Source organism: Tachyglossus aculeatus (genome assembly GCF_015852505.1).
Source record: "Tachyglossus aculeatus isolate mTacAcu1 chromosome 12 unlocalized genomic scaffold, mTacAcu1.pri SUPER_6_unloc_1, whole genome shotgun sequence".
Taxonomy (NCBI): Eukaryota; Metazoa; Chordata; class Mammalia; order Monotremata; family Tachyglossidae; genus Tachyglossus; species Tachyglossus aculeatus.
In genome coordinates this window covers 4,500,647-4,527,489 of record NW_024044828.1, presented here as the reverse complement: position 1 = coordinate 4,527,489, position 26,843 = coordinate 4,500,647, and the positions used below count along the sequence as shown (strand labels likewise).

The 26,843-nt window shown below is 40.2% G+C and overlaps 1 protein-coding gene across 3 annotated transcripts in view; it reads right to left on the bottom strand.

Annotated features, from left to right (window-relative positions):
* The window catches only part of PHTF2 (putative homeodomain transcription factor 2), a 120,178-nt gene that overhangs the window by 42,176 nt on the left and 51,159 nt on the right, over positions 1-26,843 (bottom strand). For 2 of the 3 annotated variants that reach the window (XM_038741263.1, XM_038741261.1), the window contains exons 3-8: positions 25,617-25,673; positions 19,325-19,394; positions 17,817-17,975; positions 9,495-9,660; positions 8,347-8,511; positions 643-844 (exon numbers count right to left, since the gene is read on the bottom strand). In XM_038741263.1, the coding sequence (XP_038597191.1) occupies positions 643-844; positions 8,347-8,511; positions 9,495-9,660; positions 17,817-17,975; positions 19,325-19,394; positions 25,617-25,673 (819 nt within the window). The remainder of the gene's footprint in view (positions 1-642; positions 845-8,346; positions 8,512-9,494; positions 9,661-17,816; positions 17,976-19,324; positions 19,395-25,616; positions 25,674-26,843) is intronic. The other variant, XM_038741264.1, reaches the window with a different exon arrangement.

Below are 26,843 nucleotides of genomic sequence, written 5' to 3'. Positions count from 1 at the left end.
CAGGACGTCTACAGGAAAGTACAGAGGGTCCTGGAGGGGGAAGTAGTAGATCCAGGGAATGGCGGTTTGAGCTGAATTTGCTATCTTAAGAACTTATTAAATACTATTGACCTCTCAGATCTTGGTGACTGCCTGCCACAAAGGGATGGGGAAGAAGCCTCAGGTGCCAGGTGTTTTGCCTGCAATTTTTTCAATTCCCATTTGATTGCTGAACTGGCCATAAAGGAGCTCAGAATTAGTTATTAGTTGGAGAAGCATCATGGTTTAGTGGATAGAGCAAGGGCCTGGAGTCAGAAGGACATGGGTTCTACTCCCAGCTCTGCCGCCTGTTTGCTGTGTGAGCTTGGGCAAGTCACTTCACTTCTCTGGGAGAGATTGAGTCTATGAGCCCCACGTGGGATAGGGACTGTGCGTCCAACCCCATTTGTTTGTATTCACCCCAGCGCTTAATACAGTGCTTGGCACACAATAGTGCATAACTAATACCATAATTAGTATTATAATTAAATTATGGCCAGGGAAGAAGCACAAAATTAGTTAACAAGAACTTACTCAATTTACAGTGAAATTCAAGCATCTGTAGCCTTACAAACTAAGCAATGCAAAACTACTCCATAAAAAGAGGAATTATATCACACTTACTTTGTTCTGACCATTGTTTGGAGGGGTTTTCCTGACAGTTCCAGTGCTCCAGCTTGCCTCTTCTGACCTACTGATTTCACACTCGGGTTCGTTATTTTGTGCTCCATCTTCACCGATTTTAACTGTCTTTTTCCCATCAAGGGACACGTAGCCATTGTCAGTCTCTGTTGACTTATCAATTGAATTTTTTGTTTTCTTTGATCTAAAAGGGAAAATGCAGTGGATGTTATGTATGAATCAATCACTGCTATTTCTTGAGGCTTATGAAGGTTTCAAACTTTTTCAAATCATTTATGATGGTTTTACTGATGGGATGGATGAAATCAAAATAAGCCAGGCAATGGATTCATTCCTAGTTGACATTTATCACCCAGTTATTTTAAAAGTCTACTCATTCATAAAATGCAATCATTTAGAAACAGACTATTGACAAAACATTCAATATGTAAATGAAGTGATATTCAATTTAATGGATTCCAACAGGAAAGTATGTGTACATAGTCACAGAAACTGAGCTTTCATAAAACCATAATCCTTATGAATAACAACTCGGAGAGCCCTGCAAGAAAATTGGATTTTCCTGTCACATTTGTTTAGTAGAAGAAAAGCTAGAGAGGCAGAGATGTTACCCACAACAAAGCTTTCCACATGGACATTTTTTAAAGCCCAAATAAAATTAATTTCATTTTTCTAATATGTTCAACCAAGGATTTAGCTATTGGCAAATGAACATATTACCTAAATTGTGGCCTAGTGGGTTCTAATCTCAACTACATCACTTGTCTGCTGTGTGAACTTTGGCAAGTCACTTCACTTAAAATAGGGACTAAGACTGTGAGCTCTAGGTGGAACAGGGACACTGACAACCCTGTACCTACCCTAGCGCTTAATACAGTGTCTGGCACATACCCAGCGCTTAACGAATACCATTTTTTTTAAAGGTACATGACAGCTAGCTCCAGCAGTTGGAAAATTTTTACCTATCCAAATTCTCCCCATATGGAAGGGAATCCAGGGAGACATCCTCTAGGGTTTTGTGCTTGGGAAAATGACCTTCTCTCAAGTGAAAGGGAAGAGATACCACTGTGAAGATCTATTTCAAGTACAAAACCATTTGAACGGCCCTTGGAAAGGGACAGGAGCCAGGGACATTTCTGCTGCCATTATCTCCAGCTCCCTATGCCTCTCCCACTTGCTCATTCCCAAGCCGGCTGTGGGCATGAGGCTGCATTCCCAGCTGTGAGAGGAAAGTTTCCTCTTGGCTACAACACAGCTGGGAATGCAGCTGCAGCACAGTTGATTTTCCACAGATGGCCGGGCATTGCGGATTTGGTGGAGGGCACATTAGTGGGATTCAGAGAAGCATTTTTCCCCTTCGCAATTTGGGAAAGCCAGCTGTAATGCCCTTTGAATACAAACGGGGACAACCACAGTAGGTTACTAGCCTCAATTAATATGTAATATCTAGCTACTAAAGTTGCTGTTGCAATTATGCATACTGTCGGTATAAAGGAAATATCCTATATACATAATAAAAGTGAACACCATGGCATAAATTTTGCCAGGCAATAAAGGGGTGACTTAATGCATCTCCTATGCTGAAGCTGTGGGCAATGCCAAGTAGCTTCAATACAGTTACATTCCAAAAGCTCTGAAGGAATCTATTTTAAGACACTGAAACTTTATATGTAAAACTCAAATACAGAAACCTACCAAAGCCACTTTCAGAACCATCCTTAAAATGATAAAATACTTGAAAATGAGAAAGTCAGTGAGAATAAAGGGAGCACATGTTTCACTTTCTGAAAGAACAGGTCTGTTCACTGTCAATGGATGGGATTCAGAATATTAATTCATAGAATTTAAAGGAGCATACTGAAAACCTGATTACAGTGCCAAAGGCTAAACTAAGGATAAAGGATAAACTAAGAGGAGCAGCTAGATTTGGATAAACTGACAGCATTCCACTTGACCTCTCTGGTGAACTTCAGTGGGTGAAGAAAAAAAGAAATCAAAGAATCAGTTAGTTGAAGTTTTCTATAAATTCAGAAAAATTAAAATATGCTCAATTCTGATCAAGTTTATCATCAAACCAAATGTAAAAACAGTGAAACTATGCAATGTGTCTATTAAATTTATTGAACTGTTATTCAAAACATTTCCATAGGAAAAGGAAAAATAAAGCCAGAAAACTGTCTCTGAGATAAATTATCTATTGAATGCCATGCAAAAATACCATGTTTACTTGCATAATTGCCCCTTTTTTCACACTATTTTTGTAACATTAAAAAGGGATGGGGTTATGACTTGGGTCATATCAATTGAGTTTAGCAACTGGGAAAGTGGGAGGGAGAAAAAAGAGAAGGAAAAAAAAGAAGGAAAGGAAGAAGAAGGAAGAGGAAGACAAGAGGGCCTTGAGATTGAGTCTCTTCTATTGCATTCTTCCAAATGCTACATGCCATACGTACTCACTGAATTGATTTCCCTACTCATCCTCCAGTTCCCCCTTTCCTGGGCTGAAGACCTTCCTCAATGAATTAACTTGATTGAATGAATTAACTTCCCATCTTATCATATTTTCTTACCCTTCTGCTCCTCCTCCTGGGTAAATGTAGCAGCTTGGCCTAGTGGATACACACCTGGGAGTCTGAAGGACATGGGTTCTAATCCAGGCACAGCCTTTTGTCTACTACATGACGCTGGACAAGTTGCTTAACTTTTCTGTGCCTCAGTTATGTTATCTTTAAAATGGGGATGAAGACTATGAGCCCCATGTGGGACATGGACTTTATCCAACCTGATTATCTTGTATCTGCCCCAGTGCTTTCTGCAGTGCCAGGCACACAGTAAGTGCTTAACAAATACCATAAAAAAATACAGGTGTCACTGCTTACAATTAGTTTATTTCTTCCATAAAAATAAGGGCAGGGCAATTTTGTGGTGGAGGCAGTTATGCAATAAATACAGTCTACTTTAGAAGATGATTTAATGTACTTCCAAACTGCAGTACTGTACACCAGACTACTTAATTCCTTAAGAACCAGTTAGCCCTGCTCATTCAGAACTTCCTGAACAAGGTATTAGGAATCACAATTTTCTTATTAAAAATCTAATTGTTTGGCATATATGAATCAGTACATATGACAAATTCAAAATGTGGTGAGCAAAATAAGAGAGCTAAACAAGCAATAAAACACATTACTTTTGTCCAGTCTCTTTGGATGCTATCTAGTGCTACCGTAGGTATCCTAGCTATTTTTCATACATCACCTATGTAACCATTTCCCATAAAGAGACGGGATTAACAAATGACACTTTGGGTCTCTGGGGAGGAAATGCTTTCCTGCAAGTGCCTTTGTAGATTACTACCACATGAACCTAGAATAAAACTCCATTATGCTTCTTTCAGTATCCTTTATCAATTCACATATTCCTTAGTCCCTCCCAAAATACTAATGACATTCCTGTGTTCCCCCCGCTGGTATGGGGGTCCAGGATGGGAAAAGTCCTGCTTTAGAATTAAATAGGCACAAGCCATCCCCTCTCCACTGATAGGAAGGGGCTATTTTAAAATCCACTTTTTGCCTAGAATTTGGATCAAAAAGGGAGGAGAGGATACTTGCATTTCTCTTCGATGTCCAAGGGAATTCCCCAAACCCCTTCCCATATTAAGAGAGATCATGCCTATCATTAAAGATTACTTATGTGTGTGTTTGTGTCAGTTGGGTGGGGAAAGTGTATGTCTCTCTTCCAATTTCAAAGACTTTACTACAAACAGGGAGAACCTATCCCAACAAAACTGTCCCTCTATTCCTCCCCAAATGCAAATAAAAGCATCTTTGCTTCATAGCTACATTTGCTACTTCTAATGCCTGTCTCTGTTTCAGGTTGGCCTCTTGGCTTCCAATCTTCCCAAATTATCTGCCCAAGGAGATCAAAACTCTCCGGACTGCTGTAGTCAGTCTATTGAATTTACTGAGTACAAAACACTGTACAAAGTACTTGGGAGAGTATGACAACAAACATTCCCTGCCCACAATGAATTTACACATCACCCACAGCCAAAGGAACACAGAACATTACTTCTATATTGAGGTAGAAATCTCTTATAGCATCATTCCCCCAGAATGGTAAAAAAAATATACATTTTTTTTAAAAGGAAAACTAATTTAAAAATATAGGAAAGAATACTGGTGAATAAAAAAAATGGTATTTCCATTTCAAAACAAACAACAAACCCAGATGAAACTGGTAGGGAAACTTCCATTCTTCCCACTTACATGTGGATCCAAAACTCTTTTAAAATACCCAATACTCAGTTGTTTTGATGTTTAAGTAATGCCTGACAATCGCCCAAACAGTATGAGTCACAGGCAACTGGGTTATGATACTGACAACAGGAAGTGAGCAAATCAGGTTTGCCAGATGCAATATGTTCAGCACTGGCTTTCAAGTACTGTGAGATTTATGAAGCCTGAGAATTCAAATACATTACCTATAACTGCGGTCTTCAGATTTCTACCAAGTAGACTACTGAAGTCTTCCAGATAAACAAGCTGGCACATTTGGTATGAAATAGATCACGAAACAGAGTATTTCCCCTTCACTGGGAGGAAATTAATGATCTTTGGAAATGGGCCTAATTCAGCTACCATTAAATGAATAGGGAGTATGGTCTTAGCTCTTTGCAAATATTTGCAAAAGCAACTAATGCAACTAATTAAAATACTAGTACACTGTTTCCCAGACACAAAGGAAGATCAAATTCAAGGGATCTCATCATCACAGATAAACTAGACACATAATTCCTAATCAAATTGGGAAAACAATGGCATCTGTTTCTAGAAAATGTGCCAAGCCATAAAATGGCTGTTAAAACAATCAGTAGGCAGAGCCAAAACTCTAGTTCTGCTCTAAATGACCATGCAGGAGACAAGCTGAACACATTTGCGGGCACACTCATGGATTTTGAGGCTCAAAAGCACAAGAAGCAATAAGAATAATATCTTACAGGACTACGTAAGTCTGGGGAATAGGCAGGAAATAGGACTCAAAATATACCTCTTATTGCCAGTGAACAGTCTGTCTTGTTGAGAAGCAATACTCAAAATTATTTGATACCCCACTCTATCTTTAAAAACTGTCTAGATGAAGGCTTTGAAGCTGAGCCCAAGCCAGTAAGCACTTAGAAGGGGGGAATGGAAAGGAAATCATCAGGTAGTGGCATTATGATTTAACGGGTGGAGCAACAGATATCCGAGTTTTAGTCTAGACCTGACCACTGTGACCACCTGTCTTAGAAACCCTCCTGCATGGGTCCAAAGTCCAACAGCCACATGTGAACTTCCTCTTCGGTGGTCCTGTCACACCTGGACAAGATGCTACATGGGTTTTGATCAACTGCAGCTCTGAAGCAGGTTTACTGTGTGTTTAGAAGTGCTTCTCCGCCATGCTGCAACCCCTTCCCACAATGAAGGAATATGGGGGCCTATCGGTACTCAGACAAAACTCGCTCACATTGGCTTCTGCCAAACCATGTCTTTGGGCCTATCTCAACCTTTGCAGGGCTCTTGAGTCATTTTCCCCATTTCTCCTGATGCCACAGGTGCAATTATGGAATAAATGTATTTGAATTGCTGCCTCAGAAGAACATTTCTCGATTTTTAAAAAAATGAGAAGCTATTTGAGCCTACTGGACTATAAAAATACTGGACACTGTGATATGCACAAAGTTTCCTTCCTCCTGTAGGGGGAAAAATTGTGTTGTGGTGAGATATAAGCTAACTACAGAAATGAAATTCAAAAATTAACATTCTATCTCCTAACAAAATGAGCAAGTTTTAAAGAAAAATTTTAGATGCTAGGGCACTTGGTGCCAAAAGTCCCAAATTCTAATCCAGGAAAAAAATACTGGGGTGGCACCATGGCCTAGTGGAAAGGGCCTGTGACTAGGAATTAGGAGATGGTGGATCCAGTCCCGGCTCCATTACCTGCATGCAGAATGGCCTTGGGTAAGCCACTTTACCTCTCTGGCCTCAGGTTCTTCGTCTGTCAAATGGGGGCGAAATACCTATTCTTCTTCCCTCTTAGGCTGTTACTCCTGTGTGTAACAGGGACTGTGTCTCCTCTGATTATCTTATACCTATTCCAGGACTTAGCCTGATGCTTGGCATAATTCACAGGTGCTTAATATCATCATCATTATTATTATTCTTGGCCCCATTCCTCAAACATTCCTCAGGCTCCAACTGAGGCAAGGGATCCCAGCTCGGGCTCTTGAACTCTCAGCACCCAATAAATAGGCTTCTGAGAGCTGAGACTTCCCACTTTTTCAAAATGGCTTCTGACAGTCTCTGTAGATTCCTTCCTTCGAGCAGTAAGCCATCCATTCATTAAATTGTATTTATTGAGCACGTACTGTGTGCAGAGCACTACACTAAGCGCTTGGGAAGTACAAATCAGTTCTTCAAAACTCATTCTGTGGTGAAAACAGCTAGTTGCTTTCTAGCCAGGTGCAAAATTTGGTCCTGTTTTTGTATGAAATCTTCTCACAGAGAGACCCACGGCACCTGGGGTAACGATGATGGGGGGGGGAGAGGGGGAGAAGAAAGATTCAAGTGATACTTGAGGAGAAATGGCAGTACCAACCAGGATAAGGAAAGCTAAACACAAGACAGGTAGACAGAGATAGTGTGACTAGAGATAGAAGCCTCCTCCATGCAGAAAAGGTTTCTTTGCCTTGTCCTTGTGCTGAATGGAGGGGCTAAAGAGGCAAAGGATCTGCTCAATCATTAAAGTTCTGCCATACAGTTGAAACATGTCCAAATTATTTCCATTAAAAAAACCTCAGCATTATAACCTCCATTAAAACCTCCATTTTAACCTCCATTAAAAAAAGGCTCATCAATGGGTAATTTTATAATATGGGATAAACTTCATCAGTTAAAGAGCACAATCACATATGACACAATGGTATTAGTATATGAAGTGACACAGATGATACATACACACAGTTAATGGCAGTATCCCTTTTCTTCACTGACAACACAGTAAACCATATACTAGTTTCCCTAAAATAATTGTCATTGTCTATTTGCATTTACGTAAATAGAGCCCTTTCATGTCCAACTCATTTTTAAAAGAATAATGGTAAATTGTAAAATTGGCCAAATTTTTTCTTGAAGTTCATCTGTCCTCAGAAACCTTAATTAAGAGGATTAAAGTAGTAATAAAAATGTCTCTGTACATTAGGCGCTCTATTGTTTTACTTCAACAAAGACCCCTATGTGTCTGAATTGCCACGTGATGGGATCGTTAAAGTAATGATTTGAAGAAAAAAATTTTCAAAAATCCTGGGCAGTAACCAGTAAAATCAACTGATAACTACAATGAAAGAAAAAAATGATTTCATTACTTAACAGAAGTTAATGATTTTGGAACCAAATAAATCAAGAATGAATCAACTGACGAAGTTCAAACCAAAATCCAGTTATTTCTTCAACTCTACTCACATACTTCCTCCAAACGAACTAAAATTTCTTCCACTTTCTTTTGCCTAAACACTGAAATGTATCTAAACAATGACAAATGGCTGTACTGGAGCTGACCAGGGTAAAGTGAGAAGTATGGATCCCTTCAGCTTTACTCTTCCAGAAAAGGGACAGTGCATCTTAAAGACAAACATAGCCTTTAATAAATACAAACCCTGATAAAAAGAAAGCAGCATGCCAGAGATCTCTGAAGACAGCGCCAATACTGTAAGAGGTGCTTGTACCGTAGGTCTGCACTGTTCCTTCCTGTGTGTTATCTGTGGTACTAGAGCCATCTCCTTCCCTATGGACTTCCAAATGTGCAGCTTTTCTTAATTTCCTTCATCAGAAGAGATTAAAAGTGGAAGGTATCTTTATAAGTGAGAGTCACTTGCTCTGAGATGCTTCAGCTTTTTTTTTTTGGTCAACATGAAATACAGGAGCTTTAACACATTAGTATCAATTCTGATTTTCTGGTTAGGACTTAATCCAAATTGCAAGAAGTGGTACATTTCAAAAGCCAATTTCTACTGGTGCTAACATATTTTGTTCCTTGTTCATACTGACATTTCAGTGGACATTCAGCTGTAAGAATAAAATTGGACAGATGTTTACAAAAGTATCTCGGCCCTAGAGTGCCACTTATCTGCAGATGAAGAAAGAAGAAAATTACAATTAGAACAAATTATAATCTAACCTGACATGTCAATAAACCACCAAGAATAAATATTGTCTTTCAAAAACAGAAGTTGATTATAAAACTGCTTCCAAATGAGGAACTCACTTCTTAAATACAAATGTAGCATTCATTTAGCAATAACAATCAAAGGAGAAATTGTCCTAGCTGAACCCTAAAACAGAATTCCACTGTGCTGACTGCCAGTGAGACTTGCCATGTTTGTTAATTAATGTAACAGTTTCAAAGTTCATTCATCAAGATGGAATCTAATTAAGTGGGATGTTCTTTAGACCATGCTTGAATTACAGTATGTTGTTTAAGTATCAAGTATTTCCATTAACATTAGATTGTGAGCCACACCAAAAAGTTCCCTAAATAAAATTTAGAGATTAAAGGTTTCCTTAGGAGAAAAATCAAATAGTCTCTTAAATAAAGACATATTGGATGTCTCTTAGTATTTTATTTTTTCAAAAATAGCTTCCCCAACCCAGCAACTTTTCATATTCTCTAGATTGAAGACCAAATAAAACGCCACTTAACAACCCTGCAAACAGTCTGGGACTCAAATTTCCAGAATTCTTTCATGCCTTCATGACCCTGAATTGATGGACTAAAATAATATGTTCAAAAACCATAGACTATACCTTCTTCTTTTACCTCCTGTGCTGATAGGAGGTTTAGGGGTTCTGGTCGAAACTATCTGGCAATGGACAGTTCCCAGTAGCAACATCAGCCATATTGGCCCAATTACTTCAGTCAGAGGTATGCTATGTGGGACTGGAGCTGAATAAAATAATACTATTGCGGCAACTGCAAAGAAGAAAAAAAATAAAAGTTCAATTTTATATTGGTTACTGACTTCCTAAAAGTTTGATCTGGCTTTAACCAGTACCGTAAAAATACAACAAGTTGAAACAATAATTTTCGAGGTTATAAAACACAGTTAAAAGCTATAGTGGCCAGGCCTTCTCTGGCTCTTTCATTGCCAGTGACTGTTTAAACATGCCATTCAATGAACTCTGGGAATTAGAACCACACCTAACAAATCTGTAAATTATAGTGCTTTATTGCCCCTATATTCAGAAGGAAATTGCACTTGGAAACTTCCTAGGTGCAATTTAATTGTTGATCTCAAAAGGGAAAGGACAGTGAAGGAAATCCTTCAATGTATTTATTTACCCCTTTTTCCCCCAAATACAGGGGTAGTAGAATAGGCTTTAAATTACATTAGGATTAAAGAATTGGTGCTCTTAATTGTTTCATCGAAAGTAGTGTGCAGTGAAAGAGTGATAAAGAAAGTACACTTAGGAAATAATGTTGAATTTTAATGTTAAATGCATAACACATCCCTAAGACCCAAAATAATGTAAATATATTGAAATATTTATTAAATAAACTTAATTATATTTAGTGTGTTATATATGGTGTAGAAATTTATAGAATTATATAAATATATATATATATGTACACTTTGACATATTACACACATATTAAAATGCATTATACCTACATGGTAAAAAAGCAATATAAATATGCACTTATAATGAAAGAGTATGAATTATTTTTTGTACATACGTAAATACAGTACTTGAATTTGCAAACCATCATTTTTCACACCCTACTTACTGACCATTAGGGCACTTTATGCTAATAAATTAGAAATGTCAGTACCTATGCTAAATCAATCCTCCATTATCTAAGCTAAATTGAAATGGGCTATAATGAGAGACTATTCAAGGGAAGAGAAGGAAAGTGCTTAAAGCAAAGTAAACTTGGCAGCATTTTCTGGGAGAATACACCCAATCAATCCAGGAATTGCAGGATGGAATGATTCTGTTCAGTGTCTTTTAAATGACTCTCCCAGGCCAACCTTCGAGTAGATCCTTAGAGGGCACCAATGCTGGAAAATAGTTTCTTGGTGCTTCCTTTTTGCCAAGGCGAAGGTAAAAATTAGAACTGGGTGCTTTTCCTTTTTGAAAGCAACAGAATAAAGCAATAGATCTGAGTGCTCAGAAATCTATTCAAGAAGGGCTGCCATGTAGCTAGAAAAGGAAAGGCCGGTGTTTCCTTAAGGGTGGGCATGCCTATACCTGCAGGGAGAGGAGAGGAGGAGGGCTTCAAACCACATTCTGACACAATCTTAACCCCAGCAAAGGAAGTAGAGGCCATTAGAAGCATCTTATTATTATCCTGGTTTAGTTAATAGAGTCTGGGTCTAAGAGTCAGAAGGAGCTAGATTCTAATCCCAGCTCTGACACGTCTGCCGAGTGACCTCTGGCAAGTCACTTCATTTCTCTGTGCCTCAGTTACCTCATCTGTTAAATGGGAATTAAGAATGTGAGCCTCATGTGGGGCAGTGACTATGTCCAAAATGAATAACTTGTACCAACCCGAGCACTTAAAACAGTGCCTGGCACTTAAAAGTGCTTAACAAGTACCATAATACTGGTGATAATAATAATAATTAGGCACAACATTTACAAAACTGTGTTCCAGTCACCTCCAAGTATTGCCATAACAAGAAGCACTGTGGTTTAGTGGAAAGACCACAGGTCTGGGAGTCCTCAGAAGGCCCAATTTCTAATCCTGGCTCCACCACTTGTCTGCTATGTGATCTCTGTGTCTCTGTTCCCTTATCCCGCTAAATGTGGGATCAGCTAAATGTCTGACTGATTAACTTGAATCTACCCCAATATTTAGAACAATGCTTGACACACAGTAAGTGCTTAACAAAAACCACAATAATTTGTTAAGGCCAAAGCTATTTTCTACCTTTAAATGTAAGCTAAATGTGGACAGGGAATGTGTCTGTTATATTGTTAGTCTGTATTCTCCCAAGCACTTAGTACAGTGCTCAGCACACAGTAAGTGCTCAATAAATAGGACTGACTTACTCATCTGCAAAATGGGGATTTAATACCCGTTCTTCCTCCTACTTAGATTGTGAATTCCACGTGGGGACCTGGTTATCTTGTCTTTACTCCCCGTGCTTAGTATAGTGCTTGGCACACAGCAAGTGCTTACCTAAACCACAATTATTATTATGTTAATAAAACCTGCTTAGAAAGTGTTCTTTGAAGGGAATGCTTTTCCAAAAGGAGATGGTCTTCAGGACAAAGTTTCACTATGTCTGAATTCAGAATTCAAATATTCTTGCAGATTAATACAAAGAAATAAAACCCACAAGGGTAGTTTGAAAATTGTTTCAAAGGGAAGAGTGCACACATGGAGACCCTCAAGCAAACACAAAAGCTCCTGTCAAACTTCCAGAAAGCCTGCCAATGCAGTTGGTTTTCTAGATGGATGAGACTTTCAGGTTTCCAGATTTAAATTTCACTACTGCAAACTGCAAATCTTCCCTTGACTTCTACATGATCCTGAAATTCTGCCTCCAATAAATACCTCTACTCTCAAAATCAGGAAAATTAATGTGTCAGAATGTCACTCTCCTAAAACTAAAATCTCAGAGGGGAAAAAAAGTTTAATTTCATTTCAATCAAAATGACCAGCTACACTCTCCTATGTTCCTCAACCTGTGGTTGGTCCAGGGGAAATGTGCTACACCCCTGCCTGTCTACTAGCTCTTTGCTCTGTGACACTGGGCAAGTTGCTAGCACTAAAACCAATTCCTCTGTGATGGTTTTTGGAAATTCAGCTTCAAGACCAAGGTTTACCCACCATCGCCGTTCAGCTACTTAGCTCTGATTTTGTAACAATGTCCTAACACAGAAACAAATGATTTAGTAGAAATCAAAACAGTTTCCAACAGAATACATCTATTAGCCCATCCAAATGACGGAACGCTTGTTAAATGCTACTGAGTCTTCCAGTAATGAAAATACCTATTTGCCAGAAGCTTTAATTGGACTGTTATCTATTGCTAACACTACTGATTTAAAGAGTTTCCATTCCCACATTGGAAAAAATGAAAACTTGAGAAGGCTCGTTAGCAATTACAAACACGATGAGGGATAAAACCTTAACACCGGGATAACTTTTCAAGTGAAAAAAGCAATTCTTCCCATGAACAACTTGGCAAATAGGAAGATAACTTTTCTAAGCTCTAAACATCTGAAATATCATTTTAAAACTTCTATTTTTAAAATGACTGAAATGAATCACTTTTTGAATTCTACAAAGTTCATTCTGGACAGAAAAAAGTGACAGCTGAAAATTTAGCAGTGAAAGATGACAACTAGAGATGGGGATTCTGAAAGAAGATTCAAGAATCTTGGCTTGCTAACTTTAGATAATGCTATTTAGGGATGCACATAGTCTTGTTTCAGACTGAAACAATTTATCTGAGGAGCAGCCTGGCCTAGGGGAAAGAGCAAAGGCCTGGAAGTCGGAAGACCTGGGTTCTAATCCCAGTTCAACCTCTTGCCTGCTGTGTGACCTTGGGCGAGTCACTTAACTTCTCTGTGCTTCAGTTTCCCCATCAGTAAAATGGGGATTCAATATCTGTTCTCCCTCCTACTTAGCCCGAGAGCCCCATAAGGGTCAAGGGACTGTGTCTGACTGATTAACTTGAATCTACCCCAATATTTAGAACCATGCTTGACACACAGTAAGTGCTTAACAAAAACCACAATAATTTGTTAAGGCCAAAGCTATTTTCTACCTCCAACAGCTGGAAAGCCTGTTATAAATTTGCACTAATAAGTTGCTGCTCTCAGGCACCTTAGACCAGGGAAGAAGTACACAAAAAGTGTAACTGCTTTCTTGTCTGATTAATGTTCAGACTGCTCATAAGACAGCAAAACTACATTGAGAAAGCTGCACATCAGAATTCTAGTTAATTCAGAGCTACCACCTGGCTCAAAATATAACACATGCATGCAATTGGTCAGGTTCAGATTTAGGCCACCTCGGAGAAATTTCACTCATCTCTAAAGAGTTGGATTTCATCTACTGAAAATAAGCTCTAGCAAGGTACAACCAGTGCTTAATTCATAGCGGATCTTGGCAGAGTTTAATCCTAGCACCTCTGGACTTGGCAACTCATAGCCCCAGAAATACTTCTGTACTGATAATACTGAAAATGATGCTGCCAGTTCAAAGTCAAAATGCCAGTTCAAATTCAAAATGAAAAATGGCTTAAATGCTTGAGGCCCAGAATCTCCTTACAAATTAAGTTCTGTGACCCACAAACCCTTAACTGTTCTCTTAGTCCAAGTTACCACATCTACTTGAATAGCGCCTGATTTTGTTGCATAATTTTTGCAACCCTCAGATAGGAATGGGATTAGAAGAACAGTCTTGTCCTTCTAGACTGTGAGACCACTGTTGGGTAGGGACCGTCTCTATATGTTGCCAACTTGTACTTCCCAAGCGCTTAGTATGGTGCTCTGCACACAGTAAGCGCTCACTAAACACGATTGATTGATTAGGAAGTTAGAATCTGTGCTTAATAAATACCACTGAAGTGGTGAGCAGGAGATAAAAAGGAGCATAATGGGGGTGGGGGAGGAAGATGAAGGTAAAATGGCATTTGAAACTGCTGCTCTTACTTCTACTGCACTCCTTCAAGCGCTGCATACAACAGGCACTCTGACCCCTCCTTTATTGTCCATGTTTTCACCCTCCTGTTCTAATTCTGGCCCCTGAAATCTGAATCAATTAAGGATCCTATCATGCTTTGGGCCCTTCTCACCCTTTTGCTCTTTCCTCCTCCCCTGGAGACACATGGCTATTAGTGCTTATAATGATATGGTATCATAAATGATCTTTTATTTCTTCTTCAAAAACTGGGGTGAAACTATATGGTGGAGGTGATTGTGCAAATAAATATGGTATTCCAGAAGTAACACTGAGGGTGTGAATACAGACAATAATGCATGCTCTGCACACGGTAGGCGCTCAACACATCTGATTGAATGAATGAATGGAGAGTCTGATTGTGCAAGGTTGTTCCTAGTTTTACAAGAGTCTTATGCCTCTCCTGCTGCCCAGATGGCTACCAATCCTAACTTCACAACTTCCCTCTCCCAACTGGAGTCCCCCTGAGGCAACTATCTCATCCACCATCTGAAGTTGGTCCTGTTTCTATGGTGTTTTCATTCCAAAGAGCTGAGGATGGGACGGAGGATTATTATCCTCATTTTACAGGTGGGGGAAGTCGGACATGAAGGTGAATGGGGAAGCAGCATGGTATAGTGGAAAGAACATCATCATCATCATCAATCGTATTAATTGAGCACTTACTTTGTGCAGCGCACTGTACTAAGCGCTTGGGAAGTACAAGTTGGCAACATATAGAGACAGTCCCTACCCAACAGTGGGCTCACAGTCTAAAAGACTGTCTGGGAGTCAAAGGACCTGGGTTCCAACCCCAGCTCCACCACTTGTCTGCTGTGCAACCTTGGGCAAGTCACTTCACTTCTTTCTGCATCAGTTACCTCCTCTGTAAAATGAAGATTAAACCCACCTCCCTCAGGCAGACCGTGAGCCCTATGTGGATCAGGGACAGGATCTGACCTGATTAACTTGTACCTACTCCACCACTTAGAACATTGCCTGGCACAATATGAGTATTTAACAAGCACCACACTACGAAATCTCCTAGCGAGGAGAACAACTGTGACCAAAACCCATTTCCTGATTTTCAGACCAGGGCTCTTTCTAGGGCTCTTTAGGTAAGGCTACCCTTAGGCTACATTTTAGCTGTTACAGTGGCACCTTGGGAGTGATTCTAGCTATAGACTTTAATAGTAGTAATTTTAACCAGGAAGTGTTCAGAAAGGCGTAGAGAGAACTAAAACTGATGACTTGGTTCATCCCAAACACAAACACACACAGACCAAAAATAATCATTCTTTACCATTCTCAGAGTCAGCTGTTGTTGAACCCAAGAATTTTTTTAATCGATATTCTTTTTCCTCCAATCCTGGTTCAAAGTGCTTAAATGGTCATCAAACTGAGATGCCTTGGCATGATTCTAAGTTCCAAATACAACTTTAGAGAACTGGGAGAAGGTTACTGGTTTTTGAGAGGTTTGTCAGTGATATTCCCAGCCTTTTTTTTTAAAAAAAAGGTATGTGTTAAGTGCTTACTGTGTGCCAGGCACTGTACTAAGCACTGTGGAAGATATGAGCTGATCAGGTTGGACACTGGCCTTGTTCCACATGGGGCTCACGGTCTTCATCCCCATTTTACAGATTAGGTAACTGAGGCCCAGAGAAGTTAAATGCCTTGCCCACAGTCACACGGCAAACAAGTGGCTGTGTTGGGATTAGAACCCAGGTTCTTCTGACTCCCAGGTATGTGCTCTATCCATTAGGCCATGCTGCTTCTCTGGCATGGCAGACCCTGGGTTTACTGATATTCAGGTCATGGTCCAAGACCTATCTCTAGCAATCCTTTTCTCACTGAGAAAAGGCTTCTACCAGGACATTCACAATTTTGGCCACAATCTGTGGCCAGGCTACTCTGATATGCTTTAGCAATAAAAGTTGAGAAAGCCCAAAGAGCATTTTGAGAATTGAAGGGACACAGTAACCACTGGCCATATTGTATAACACAAAACACCACACTCTTTATGACAGCTAGAATGTAAACTGCATGTGAAGAATTGAAACAAATAGTAAGTGTCTTCATGTGCACACTTGTTCTAAGTGCTTCATAAAAAAGACTATCTAAAACAAGCATGCATCCAAGGACATTTAATATTTGATGACAATAATGATATTAATAAAGAAGAATTATGATAGCGCTGATAAATGATCACCAGTTTGGAAGGAAGACTGACTGATCAACAGTTTCAAATGAGTTTAAATTTGCTGGTTGCCTCATTCCAGGAAGAATATTTCTCAAGCTCTTCCAAGTTTAGACTACTGTACAAATCTACCCAAGTTACAAAACTCACGGTAAATTTAGCTGCTCAGATAATATTTCATTTTTTCCCCCCTGGTAAGTGTAAAGTGCTTACTATGTGTTAAACAGTGTTCTAAGCGCTGGGGTAGGTAAAAGTTAATTAGGTCAGACACAGTCTTTGCCCCACATAAGGCTCACAGTCTAAGCAGGAGGCAGGACAGGTATTTCATCTCCATTTTACAGTTGAGGAAACTGAGGCACAGAAAAGTTAAGTGACTTGCCCAAGGTCACATAGCAAGCAATTGGCACAGCTGGGATTAGAAACCACGTCATCTGATTCCCAGGCCTATGCTCTTTCCACTAAGCATGCTGCTTCGTATCTTGGACCCGTGGGCAACCTAGCATAAGCAAACTTTTGAAATTTTTAGTCTGAATTCCAAGTCTATGGTGCCTCTTTAAAACATTAAAAAAAATCACACACTCCTTAGAAAAAACTCAAACCATAAAAAGGACATCTGACAAACCCAGGGTGCTCATTTGTCTCAGTAACCAAGAGATTGTTAGGGACGGCCTGAATGTCAGAAAGCCCAGACTCTGTCATGCCATAGACAAAGCCCTCAAAAGCCAATAACCTTCCCCCAATTACCTTAACTTATATTTGGAATTTAGCTGAAACATGCTAAGTGATCTCCAAAGGGAGAGGTGGATAACCTTTAAAGTAAGCAGGACTCACTGTATGAAACACATTTGTCCTACATCCATAAAAGCAGATTAGAGGTAAAAGGAGAAACTTTAGACAATCCTCTCTCCACTTTAGTCCTGACTCTTCCCAAATTTCCCTTACAGGAGAAATGGCATATAGTATGTGCTTAACAAATACCATTGTTACTATTATTACTATTATCATTATTATTATTACAGCCCCATTACATCCAGGAAATCAAAATGCATTTACCTAAATAGATAAGATTTTCCAGAAGCTGATCATATAAAGCAAAGAATTTGGGGAATCCTTTAAAAATAACTCTCTTTGATATATCTACATGTGTTTCAGAAAACTGAAAGCATGCCTGGAATATTATGAGATGCTTCCTATTTCCATAAGCAGTAAAACAATAATACCAGTTTATAGTTTATTGCTCATTTGCTCCTACCTTGAAGGAGGTACAGGACAAGTAGCCAGAAAAAGATGACCTTCGAGGTGACTTGTAACCACCACCTGAAGAAAAATGGGAAGAACACAACTCGAACAATTCCTTTTCGGGTCAGAGAGGTCCAAGGACTTTCAGGTTTCGCTTTAGCAAATGCAGATCCTGTAAAGAGCCCCCCAAAAAATCAATTAATTGATCTGAACTCTCCCATCGAAAACTATTTACAGAGACTGGAAAATAAAAGAGTACAAAGATATGTAACATCTGTGTTTTAGGGACTGTGAGTGTCCAAGTGCTCAGGTAATATGTGGGAGTTGAGGGATGGGGGAATATAACGTACGGAGATGAGAGTTTAATCAGGGAGGGTCTCCTGGGAGAGAGAAGATTTCAGGAGGCTGTTAAAGATGGGGAAGGCAGTAGTCAGTCAGGTACTCTCCCAAACACTTAGTACAGTGCTCTGCACATAGTAAGCACTCAATAAATACCTTTGATTCATTGCCTGATTGCGGAAAAAGTGAGGAAGAGGTTGGTGATAGGAAAGCACAGTGAGTTGGTTGACTTCCAGAGGAATGAACCCTGCCAGATGTTGTGTAGTGAGAAAAAGAGACGATAAACAGGGATCAGAAAGCTGATGGAATGCCCTAAGGTCAATAATCAGGAGTTTCTGCTTCTTCTCAGGGGACAGGATCAGATTCAGTATAATTAAGTGGCATTTAGAAAAGACAGGCTCAATATTAGAAGGAGATGGGAGGTTAGTTGGCAAGTAAAAAAGAAATCACATTGTTCCTATTTAGATAGAGCAATAACCTTAGCGCATTCAATATAACATGAATTTTTTCCACACACATTATTCAACTAAAAGCACACTGCTTAATGGAATTCTATTTTAAAATTTACAGAAGACCTTTTCTCCTACCCTTAAAACAGAACAAAAAGTTAAATTGGCTATATTTAGATGTTCACTTTAGCCAATCTCACAAATGCTGTTTTGTACTATAAAATTAGAGAGTTTTTTTGTTTATTCCAGAAATTCAAAAATAACTGAAAAAGGGAAGAAAGGAGAAACCTCCCAGATAATCTGAGCATGTCTGGCTAAAGGATTTGTTCCTTGAGGCGTTTTTTTTTTTAATATGATGAATTATTTGAGTAGCCACAATTCTGATAATTTTACTTATCCGTTTTTGGATCAGAGATTTTGGGATAAAATACTATACGAGTTCTTAATGAAAGTTTAGTGGTCGATTCTTGGCACTCCAGTGAAAATCTTGCATAATGTGTAGCCTTTTCAATCAAGTTTTTAAATGGAGTTGGAAAAATAAGCCCACTTATTGCTAGATTTCAGTTTCACATCTACAGGTATGGACTACAGAGCGGGGACCAATAAGCAAACTATTAGTATTTATAGTATTCACTAAGCACTTCCCACAGGTCAACGCCCACAGAGTTTCCAACTCTGCCCCAGTTCCAAATCCATCTCTGTCCAATTCTGTGTCCGTCAGTTTACGACTCACCTCTTACAAGATCAACATCTATAAGGTCTGGCTTCACATGTGCAGTTTTCTTTGGTTTGTTCCTTAATCCCTGGAAAATATATGAAAATTCAAGTTGAAACAATAGTAGAGGAGAAGCGTTCTCTTCAAGCATCATTTCTGTAAATCTCATTTGAAAATCCGAATTTTAATACACGTGAATTTAATTTTGGCGGTAATTAAATGAGTGAGCTTTGTAAAAAGTGTTTAGCCTCGTGAACATAGGTGTGATCCCTCCTCGTCCTCTTTGGCCACGGTTCAACGGTTCTGGGTCAGGGCCCCTCTCCAGGGAGGAAAGAGAACCTACGAGGGAGGGAGCAGGATACTAAAGATGCAGGTGTTCCTGGGTTTGTACTTCTAGACTAGAGCATGTGCACTGGGAGGACGGGGCATTCCCAATTCAAATGCTCCCAGTTCCTGCCCCAGGTAGGTACTTTTTGAATGGCGCTGGACTCATTTTCCTTGTGATATGACCCATCTACGTGCTCTGGGAATAAAGATTCCTCTCCTCCTCTCCATACGCCTACAAGAACCTTCAAGTTCCTGGGGCAGGCACCCCCGCTGCCCCCAAGTAGTGTGAATATAGTGTCACGCAATTGGGAAGGGTGTGGCGCTTTTTGAACCAACACTGCTGAGAGATTATGAAACAATTCAAAACGGTGCCAGGGGCTGAGAGAAGCAAATGCAAGCTCAGAGCAAGTTCAAAGGGCAAGTCATGCAGTCTTTTCAGCCACACCCACACACACAAAATTCAACTTCAGAAGCAACACTTCCAAATATGAAAGCATGATATAAATTCATTTGTGGGTATATATAATTATAATAATAATGATGATGGCATTTGTTAAGCGCTTACTATGTGTGAAGCACTGTTCTAAGCGTGGGGGGAGGATCCAAGGTGATCAGGGTTGTCGCATGTGGGGCTCAAAGTCTTAATCCCCCTTTTACAGATGAGGTAACTGAGGCCCAGAGAAATTAAGTGACTTGCCCAAAGTCACACAGCTGACAAGTGACCTCTGGCTCCCAAGCCCGTGCTCTTTCCACTGAGCCATGCTGCTTCTCTTATGAATGCATATAAATGGGACATTAAATCTAGCTAGCGTTTCAGAGTTCTCCATAATAAAATAACTTTGGACAAGGTTCATTATCAATCAATGGTATTTTTTGAGCACTTACTGCATGCACAGAAATGTACGAAGTCCTTGGGGAAGCAGAATGGCCTAGTGGAAAGAGTGTGGGCTTGGGAGTCAGAAGACCTGGGTTCTAATCCTGACTCCACACTTGTTTGCTGTGGGACCATGGGCAAGTCACTTAACTTCTCAGTGCCTAAGTTCCCTCAGCTGCAAAATGGGGACTCAATACCTGTGCTCCCTCTTACTTAGGATGTGAGCCCCACATAGGAACTGATTACCTTGTACCTACCTTCGTGCTTAGTACAGTGCTTGGCACACAGTAAGCGCTTAAATACCAAATAATTATTATTTGCAATATTACATTATAATTATTACTTATATATTATATTATATGTTATATTATATTATTATAATATTACAGTTATCAATTGGAAGCCACATTATTTTGTTCATACTACAGGCCTTCCCTTCTAAAACAATCTTGACTACTCTTATAAATGGGATATAATCATCTGAATGAAGTCCGAGAATTACAACTATTTATGATACATATCACACAGGGACGACAATACACGCAACTCCATCTTCTCAGTCTAAACATGTTTTTCAACCTGTCTCTTTTGTTCCAATACCTATTGGTAGTCCACTCATCCTGAAAAAAAAACCAGATGTTAAACTTTTCTATTCTGGCTCAAAAAAAAAAAAATTATTCAAGAAATTTGTCCATTTTGCTAATAAAAATTCACCAGCATATAAGCTCCTCCTCTAGACTGTAAGTTCTCTGTGGACAGGGAACAAGTCTACCAACTCTTGTATTATATTCTCCCAGGCACTTAGTATAGTGCTCTATATACAGTAAATACTCATTTAATACGATCCATTGGTTGAAATAAAGGCCACTAATCAACAGAGTGCATGATCAAGGGAAATCATTTCATTGATGGCTCAACATAAAATTCCAATTTTGGTAATTAGTGACTACTAAAAAAAAATCATACTTATGAGGCTAAGGGGATATATACAATCTAATTTCATTTTAAAATGACAAATTAAACTGGAAAATACAGACTGTAGCAATGTGCCCTGTATTTTATAAAACAGCTGTGCTGTTGGTACTCATCAAAAGAATGCTAAAAAAGACATACATAATATACAAGCAGATGCAGTGTGACCAATTGGGTAGAGCAACAGCCTGAGAGTCAGAAGGAACTGGGTTCTAATCCCAATTTGCCTTTAGTCTACTGTGTGAATCTGGACAAGTCACTTCACTTCTCTGTGCCTCAGTCACCTCATCTGTAAAATGGAGTTTAAGACATCCAATATGATTAGCTTGTATCTACCCCAGCTCTTAGAACAGTACCTCTTACACACAAAAAAAGTGAAAGTATTATTAGTAACTACCGGAAAATCGAGAACAGAAATTTAGGAACATAATATAAATGCTTGAGAAAATCTCCAGTCAATTCATAAGAACTATAAGTCTGTTCTTTTCTCGACTCCATTACTTCTAGTGGTTTATGTAAGAGCAGAGCCTCTATAAATAGTACAAAAGAGTTATCGAATAAGCTGTAAAATGTACCCCTCTTATCTTAATCCCAAAGATTAAATATTTAAAGGTGAATTTGCTAAGCAAGGAGCCTTTTAAATTTAGGGAATATTTCTGTTCCTTTATCTGGATTTCCTGCAGGGTTTTTTTTTTCTATCAGCAAAGACAGCCATAATGAACAGTTTAACAAAGGAAATCCTGTTTAGTCTTCTTTTATGACATGAAGGTTCCATTTAAGAGGCTTTCAATTGGGGAAGCTCTAGAGAGCGGATGATGAATTGAGGCGGGTATATGGTGGAGGAGGGACTGGGTTATAAAAGGTTGGGAAGATGAGTGAGAAGCAGTGTGGTCCAATGGAAAGAGCAGAGGCTGGGTTCTAACCTCAGCTCTGCCACTAACCTACTCTGGGACCATAGGCAAGTCACTTTACTTCTCTCTGCCTCAGTTGCCTTATTTGTAAAATGGGAATTCAACACCAGGTCTCCCTCCCTTTAGACTGTGAGCTCAATGTGGGACATGGCTGTGTCCAATCTGATTAGTTTACCTACCCCAGTGCTAAGTATAGTATCTGGCACATAGTAAGAGGTTAGCAAATACCACACAAAACAACAACAACAACAACAACAAAAAAGATTGTTTTCCCATTTCCCTCTAGCAACTCATTACATGCCAACCTCTGATTTGCCATCCTCTCATATGTCCAAGGGGTTGCTAGCGCCAATCTGTGGGACTGCGGTGCCTCACTATGGACTTTAAAAATGCCAATTATTTAAAGGAAGAGAGTAACTCTTGTCATTTAACCTTAGTGAAATGTGCACATGAAAGTATTAAGTCCTAAAACAGAACCTTTCCCTTTTAGGTCATTCTAAAACAGAACACTCTCTACCGGTATGCCTCTAAGATTGTTTCATTCTTAAAGAGAATCCCTCATCTTTCCCCTAGACCCACTCTTTCACCTAACTTTTCCATCTCAGTCAACATCCCCACCACCCTCCCTGGTCCAGAAGTCAGCAACTGCAGCGTTCTCCTCAAGTGACAAATCCCACTGGCTGTTCTCAAACATCCATCACCCATCGTGAGGAGTAGGGTCCGAGGATCAGCTCAGCAAGGGTGAGAGACCGGAAAGGCTGAGCCATGCAAAACTGATTCCATGTGGAGAACTGAACTTCTCTTTCGGGACGAGTACATTGATTATTTTGTTTATTCACATGTGGTGAATTGAACTTCCCTTTTAGTAATATACTTATTTTCGTTTGGTGCCTTGCAGTCTACGAACACTTCCCTCTTGGGAGGAATATGCTGATGTTTCACTCGCTCGTGGCAAAGCACTTTGCTCCCACCCACGAACACTTTCCACTCAGGAGGAATTTACTTATGCATTACTCACATGTGGCAAAGTACCTAGCTTCCGCCCCATGAGCACACAGCTGGACGCTCACCTGTCCCATGGTCCCTTATACTTGGTGCCGACAGAACAGGCATCCCTTGTTCTGGGCAGAGGCAATATATAGCCGGTTGCTACAAGTCTTGATCTGCTGCCCAGAATGTTGGAGGTGGCAGGTATTTATTACCTGTCCCTCCAGGCCATTCAGGCTTCCAGTTTCCTTTCACCTTCACCTTGTTCACCAACATCTCATGGATCTGTCCCTTCCTCTACCACGTGGTTGACGTTTTGGACTTACTGTTGCATCAGCCTCCTCACTGATGTCCCAGCCTCCAGCCTCTCCCCACTCCAGTCTCCGCTGCCTAGATGGCTGCTTGGCCCACATCTCTCCTCTCCTTAAAATCCAATCCTGGTTTCTGGGTCTCTTCGCATCAGACAAAATCTCTCTACAATTGGCTTCAATGCTCTCCATCGCCCTGCTTCGCCTTACCTATCTGCTCTCTTCCCTTGCTATTCTCAACTCTGTTTCTCCTGCACCAACCTTCTAGCTGAATCCCACTCCCATCTCTTCTGCCTCAATCCCCTCACTCACACTGTCATTTTCCCCAAATCAGAAGGACTGCAGCTTTCTGCACATTCAAAGCCCTCCTAAAATCCAGCCTCTTCTGGGAGTCCCATGTGGGACAGGGACTGTGTCCAACCTAATTAACCTGTACCTACCGCAGTGCTTAAAACAGTGTTCGACACATACTAAGCCCTTAAATACCATAAAAATAAATAAGCCTTCCCCAAATAATTTCCCTGTATCCTAAACCATATAATCTCAATCGATCAATGGAGTTTATTGGGTGCTTACTGTGTTAAGAGAACTGCACTAAGCGCTTGGGGGAGTACAATACAGCAGGGCATGTAAGACAGAATTCTATCAGCAAAATTAGCAGACACATTCCCTGCCCATGTGGAATATGAGCCCCATGTGAGACAGGGACCGTGTCTACCCTGATAAAACTCGTACCTACCCCAGTGCTTAGAAAAGTGCTTGACGCACAGTAAGAGCTTAACAAATACCATGGGGAAAAAAAGAAGCGTACTTACACTCAAACATTCATACTACTCCATTCTCTATCACCACTGAAATCAGTAAGAATTAAAAGATGACAAATGAATGTAGAGCCTTCCATGATATACCAACCCTCAAGAGAAGCGATGACTACTTATTAAGAGGTTTGGCAGAAATCCTGACAAACAGAAGACTACCATATGTGCAAAAACTACAGCGGCCCCCACAGCAACACCCTTCTGAGTCACAGCATCATCGGCACTCGACTGACGTCCCTTGGACGTAAAAAAAGGCTTCGTGTGCACTTTGCAATACACTGAATTCCTGCCCACCAACTTGCTCTCAGCACTCTGTGTTCTAGCAGAAGCATGAGGGACAGGGAAGAAGAAACTCTCATGGCACTGCACCAACTCGCTAGCACAATCGAGACAGTGCAGAAAGCAGGGATCCAGGGTTCATGTTACTAATCAATGGTATTTACTGAGTGCTTGCTATGTGCAGAGCACTGTACTAAGCGCCTGGGAGAATTCAATACGACAGAGTGGGCAGACACGCTCCCTGTCCGCAACGTGCTTATAAAGTCACCTTGTCATCTGTGAACAAGAGGCTGGCTCTCTGGCCAATATCTAATGACTCTCAATTTTAATAGCGGTGACTAACCTTCTAGATATGATTTAGTATCAGTTGCATTCAGTTAGCCACACAAAATCCCAAACGGGCACAGCAGATTCTGTGGTAGGTCACTCGGGAAGGAAACCCGGAAATACTTACCAGGCTAACAAACTGTACAGAACAATGACAGCATCAGAAAGGAGGAAAAGCAAACTGGAAGGATAAAGTGACTAAGTGAAAGTAGAAAAATCCACAAAACAAGAAAGCTGATAGAAAGCCAACATTCGAATTCACAGAGGAAACATGGAAGATAGTGGAATACAAAGCTCCCGTCAAAGGATCAAAGTTAGAGAAGCGTGAAAATGCAATGTGTCTTTAAAAGTGAACTTTCAATTTAAATTTTAGGATGCAAGTGAAAAATAACATTTTCATACTGAAAACTTCCTTGGGTGGTACTAAACAAAACTGTGGTTTGCCACTATTATTTTAAACATATGAATCATTCCAGGGTATAAACCAAAATATAACTTTTAAATTACCTTGATTTCTCTTTGCTCTACAGATTTTTCCCATATTTGCTGATCATACGCCCCAATCTGAAAAGAGAATATCATGACAAATTAAGGTCTTTTCTTTGAGTTAGTTGATGACAGCATGAGCTTTATTCCCCACGTGCAATTTGAACATTCAGCTGCTGAACTGCGAGACTAAGATGTTATGACTTAATCGGGGAAGGATTATTGGAAGAGGTGGGCTTTTTCGGGGCGGGGGGGTGCTTAGACGATGGGAGTAAAAAACAAAAGCTAACCAACTTCAGCATCCTCCCCTACCTCGCATCCTGCTGCCACCGCCCCACCTATCCCGGGGATGAGCATGCAAGCGCTTAGTACAGTGCTCTGCACACAGTAAGCGCTCAATAAATACGATTGATTGATTGATTGATTTTAGGAAAAGAGGAGGGTGTTATTGGGAGGGGACGGGAAGATCAGTTCAGTCAGCCACTAAAGATGGTAGGCATATCACCCAGGGCCTCGGGGTGGAATAAAATCAGAGGCAGAGCTGCTGGCACTGCTGCTGAGCAAGGAGAGCACACACAATGGGGCTGGACAACCACAACTCCTTCCACGACCTCCACCCCAACTCGTTTCTCTAGGCCTCAGTTACCTCATCTGTAAAATGGGGATTCAGGCTGTGAACCACACATGGGACAGGGACTATGTCCAACTTGATTTGCTTGTATTCACCCCAGTGCTCAGTACAGTGCCTGGCACGTACTAAGCACTTAACAAATACCATTATTATTATTATTATTCATGCTGCTGCTACCCCCAGAGTCCCCTCCAGTTCCAAACTAGAGCTGAATTCAACCCCGGTTCTGGATTACTGATGGTGGGCTGGAAGGAGAGTGTGTTATTATTATTATCGTATTTGTTAAGTGCTTACTATGTGCCTGGCACTCTACTGAGCACTGGGGTAGACAAGCCCATCTTCTAGACTGAGCCCGCTGTGGGCAGGGATTGTCTCTCTTTGTTGCTGAATTGTACTTTCCAAGCACTTTCCAGCACTTAGAACAGTGCTTTTAATCTAGTAAGCGCTTAACAAATACCATCATTATATTATTACAGTGTTCTGCACACAGTATGCGCTCAATAAATATGACTGAATGAATATAAGCAAATTGCATAGGACAAACACTCCCTGTCCCGCACTGGGCTCACAGTCTTCATCCCCATTTTAAGATGAGGTAGCTGAGGCACAGAAAAGTG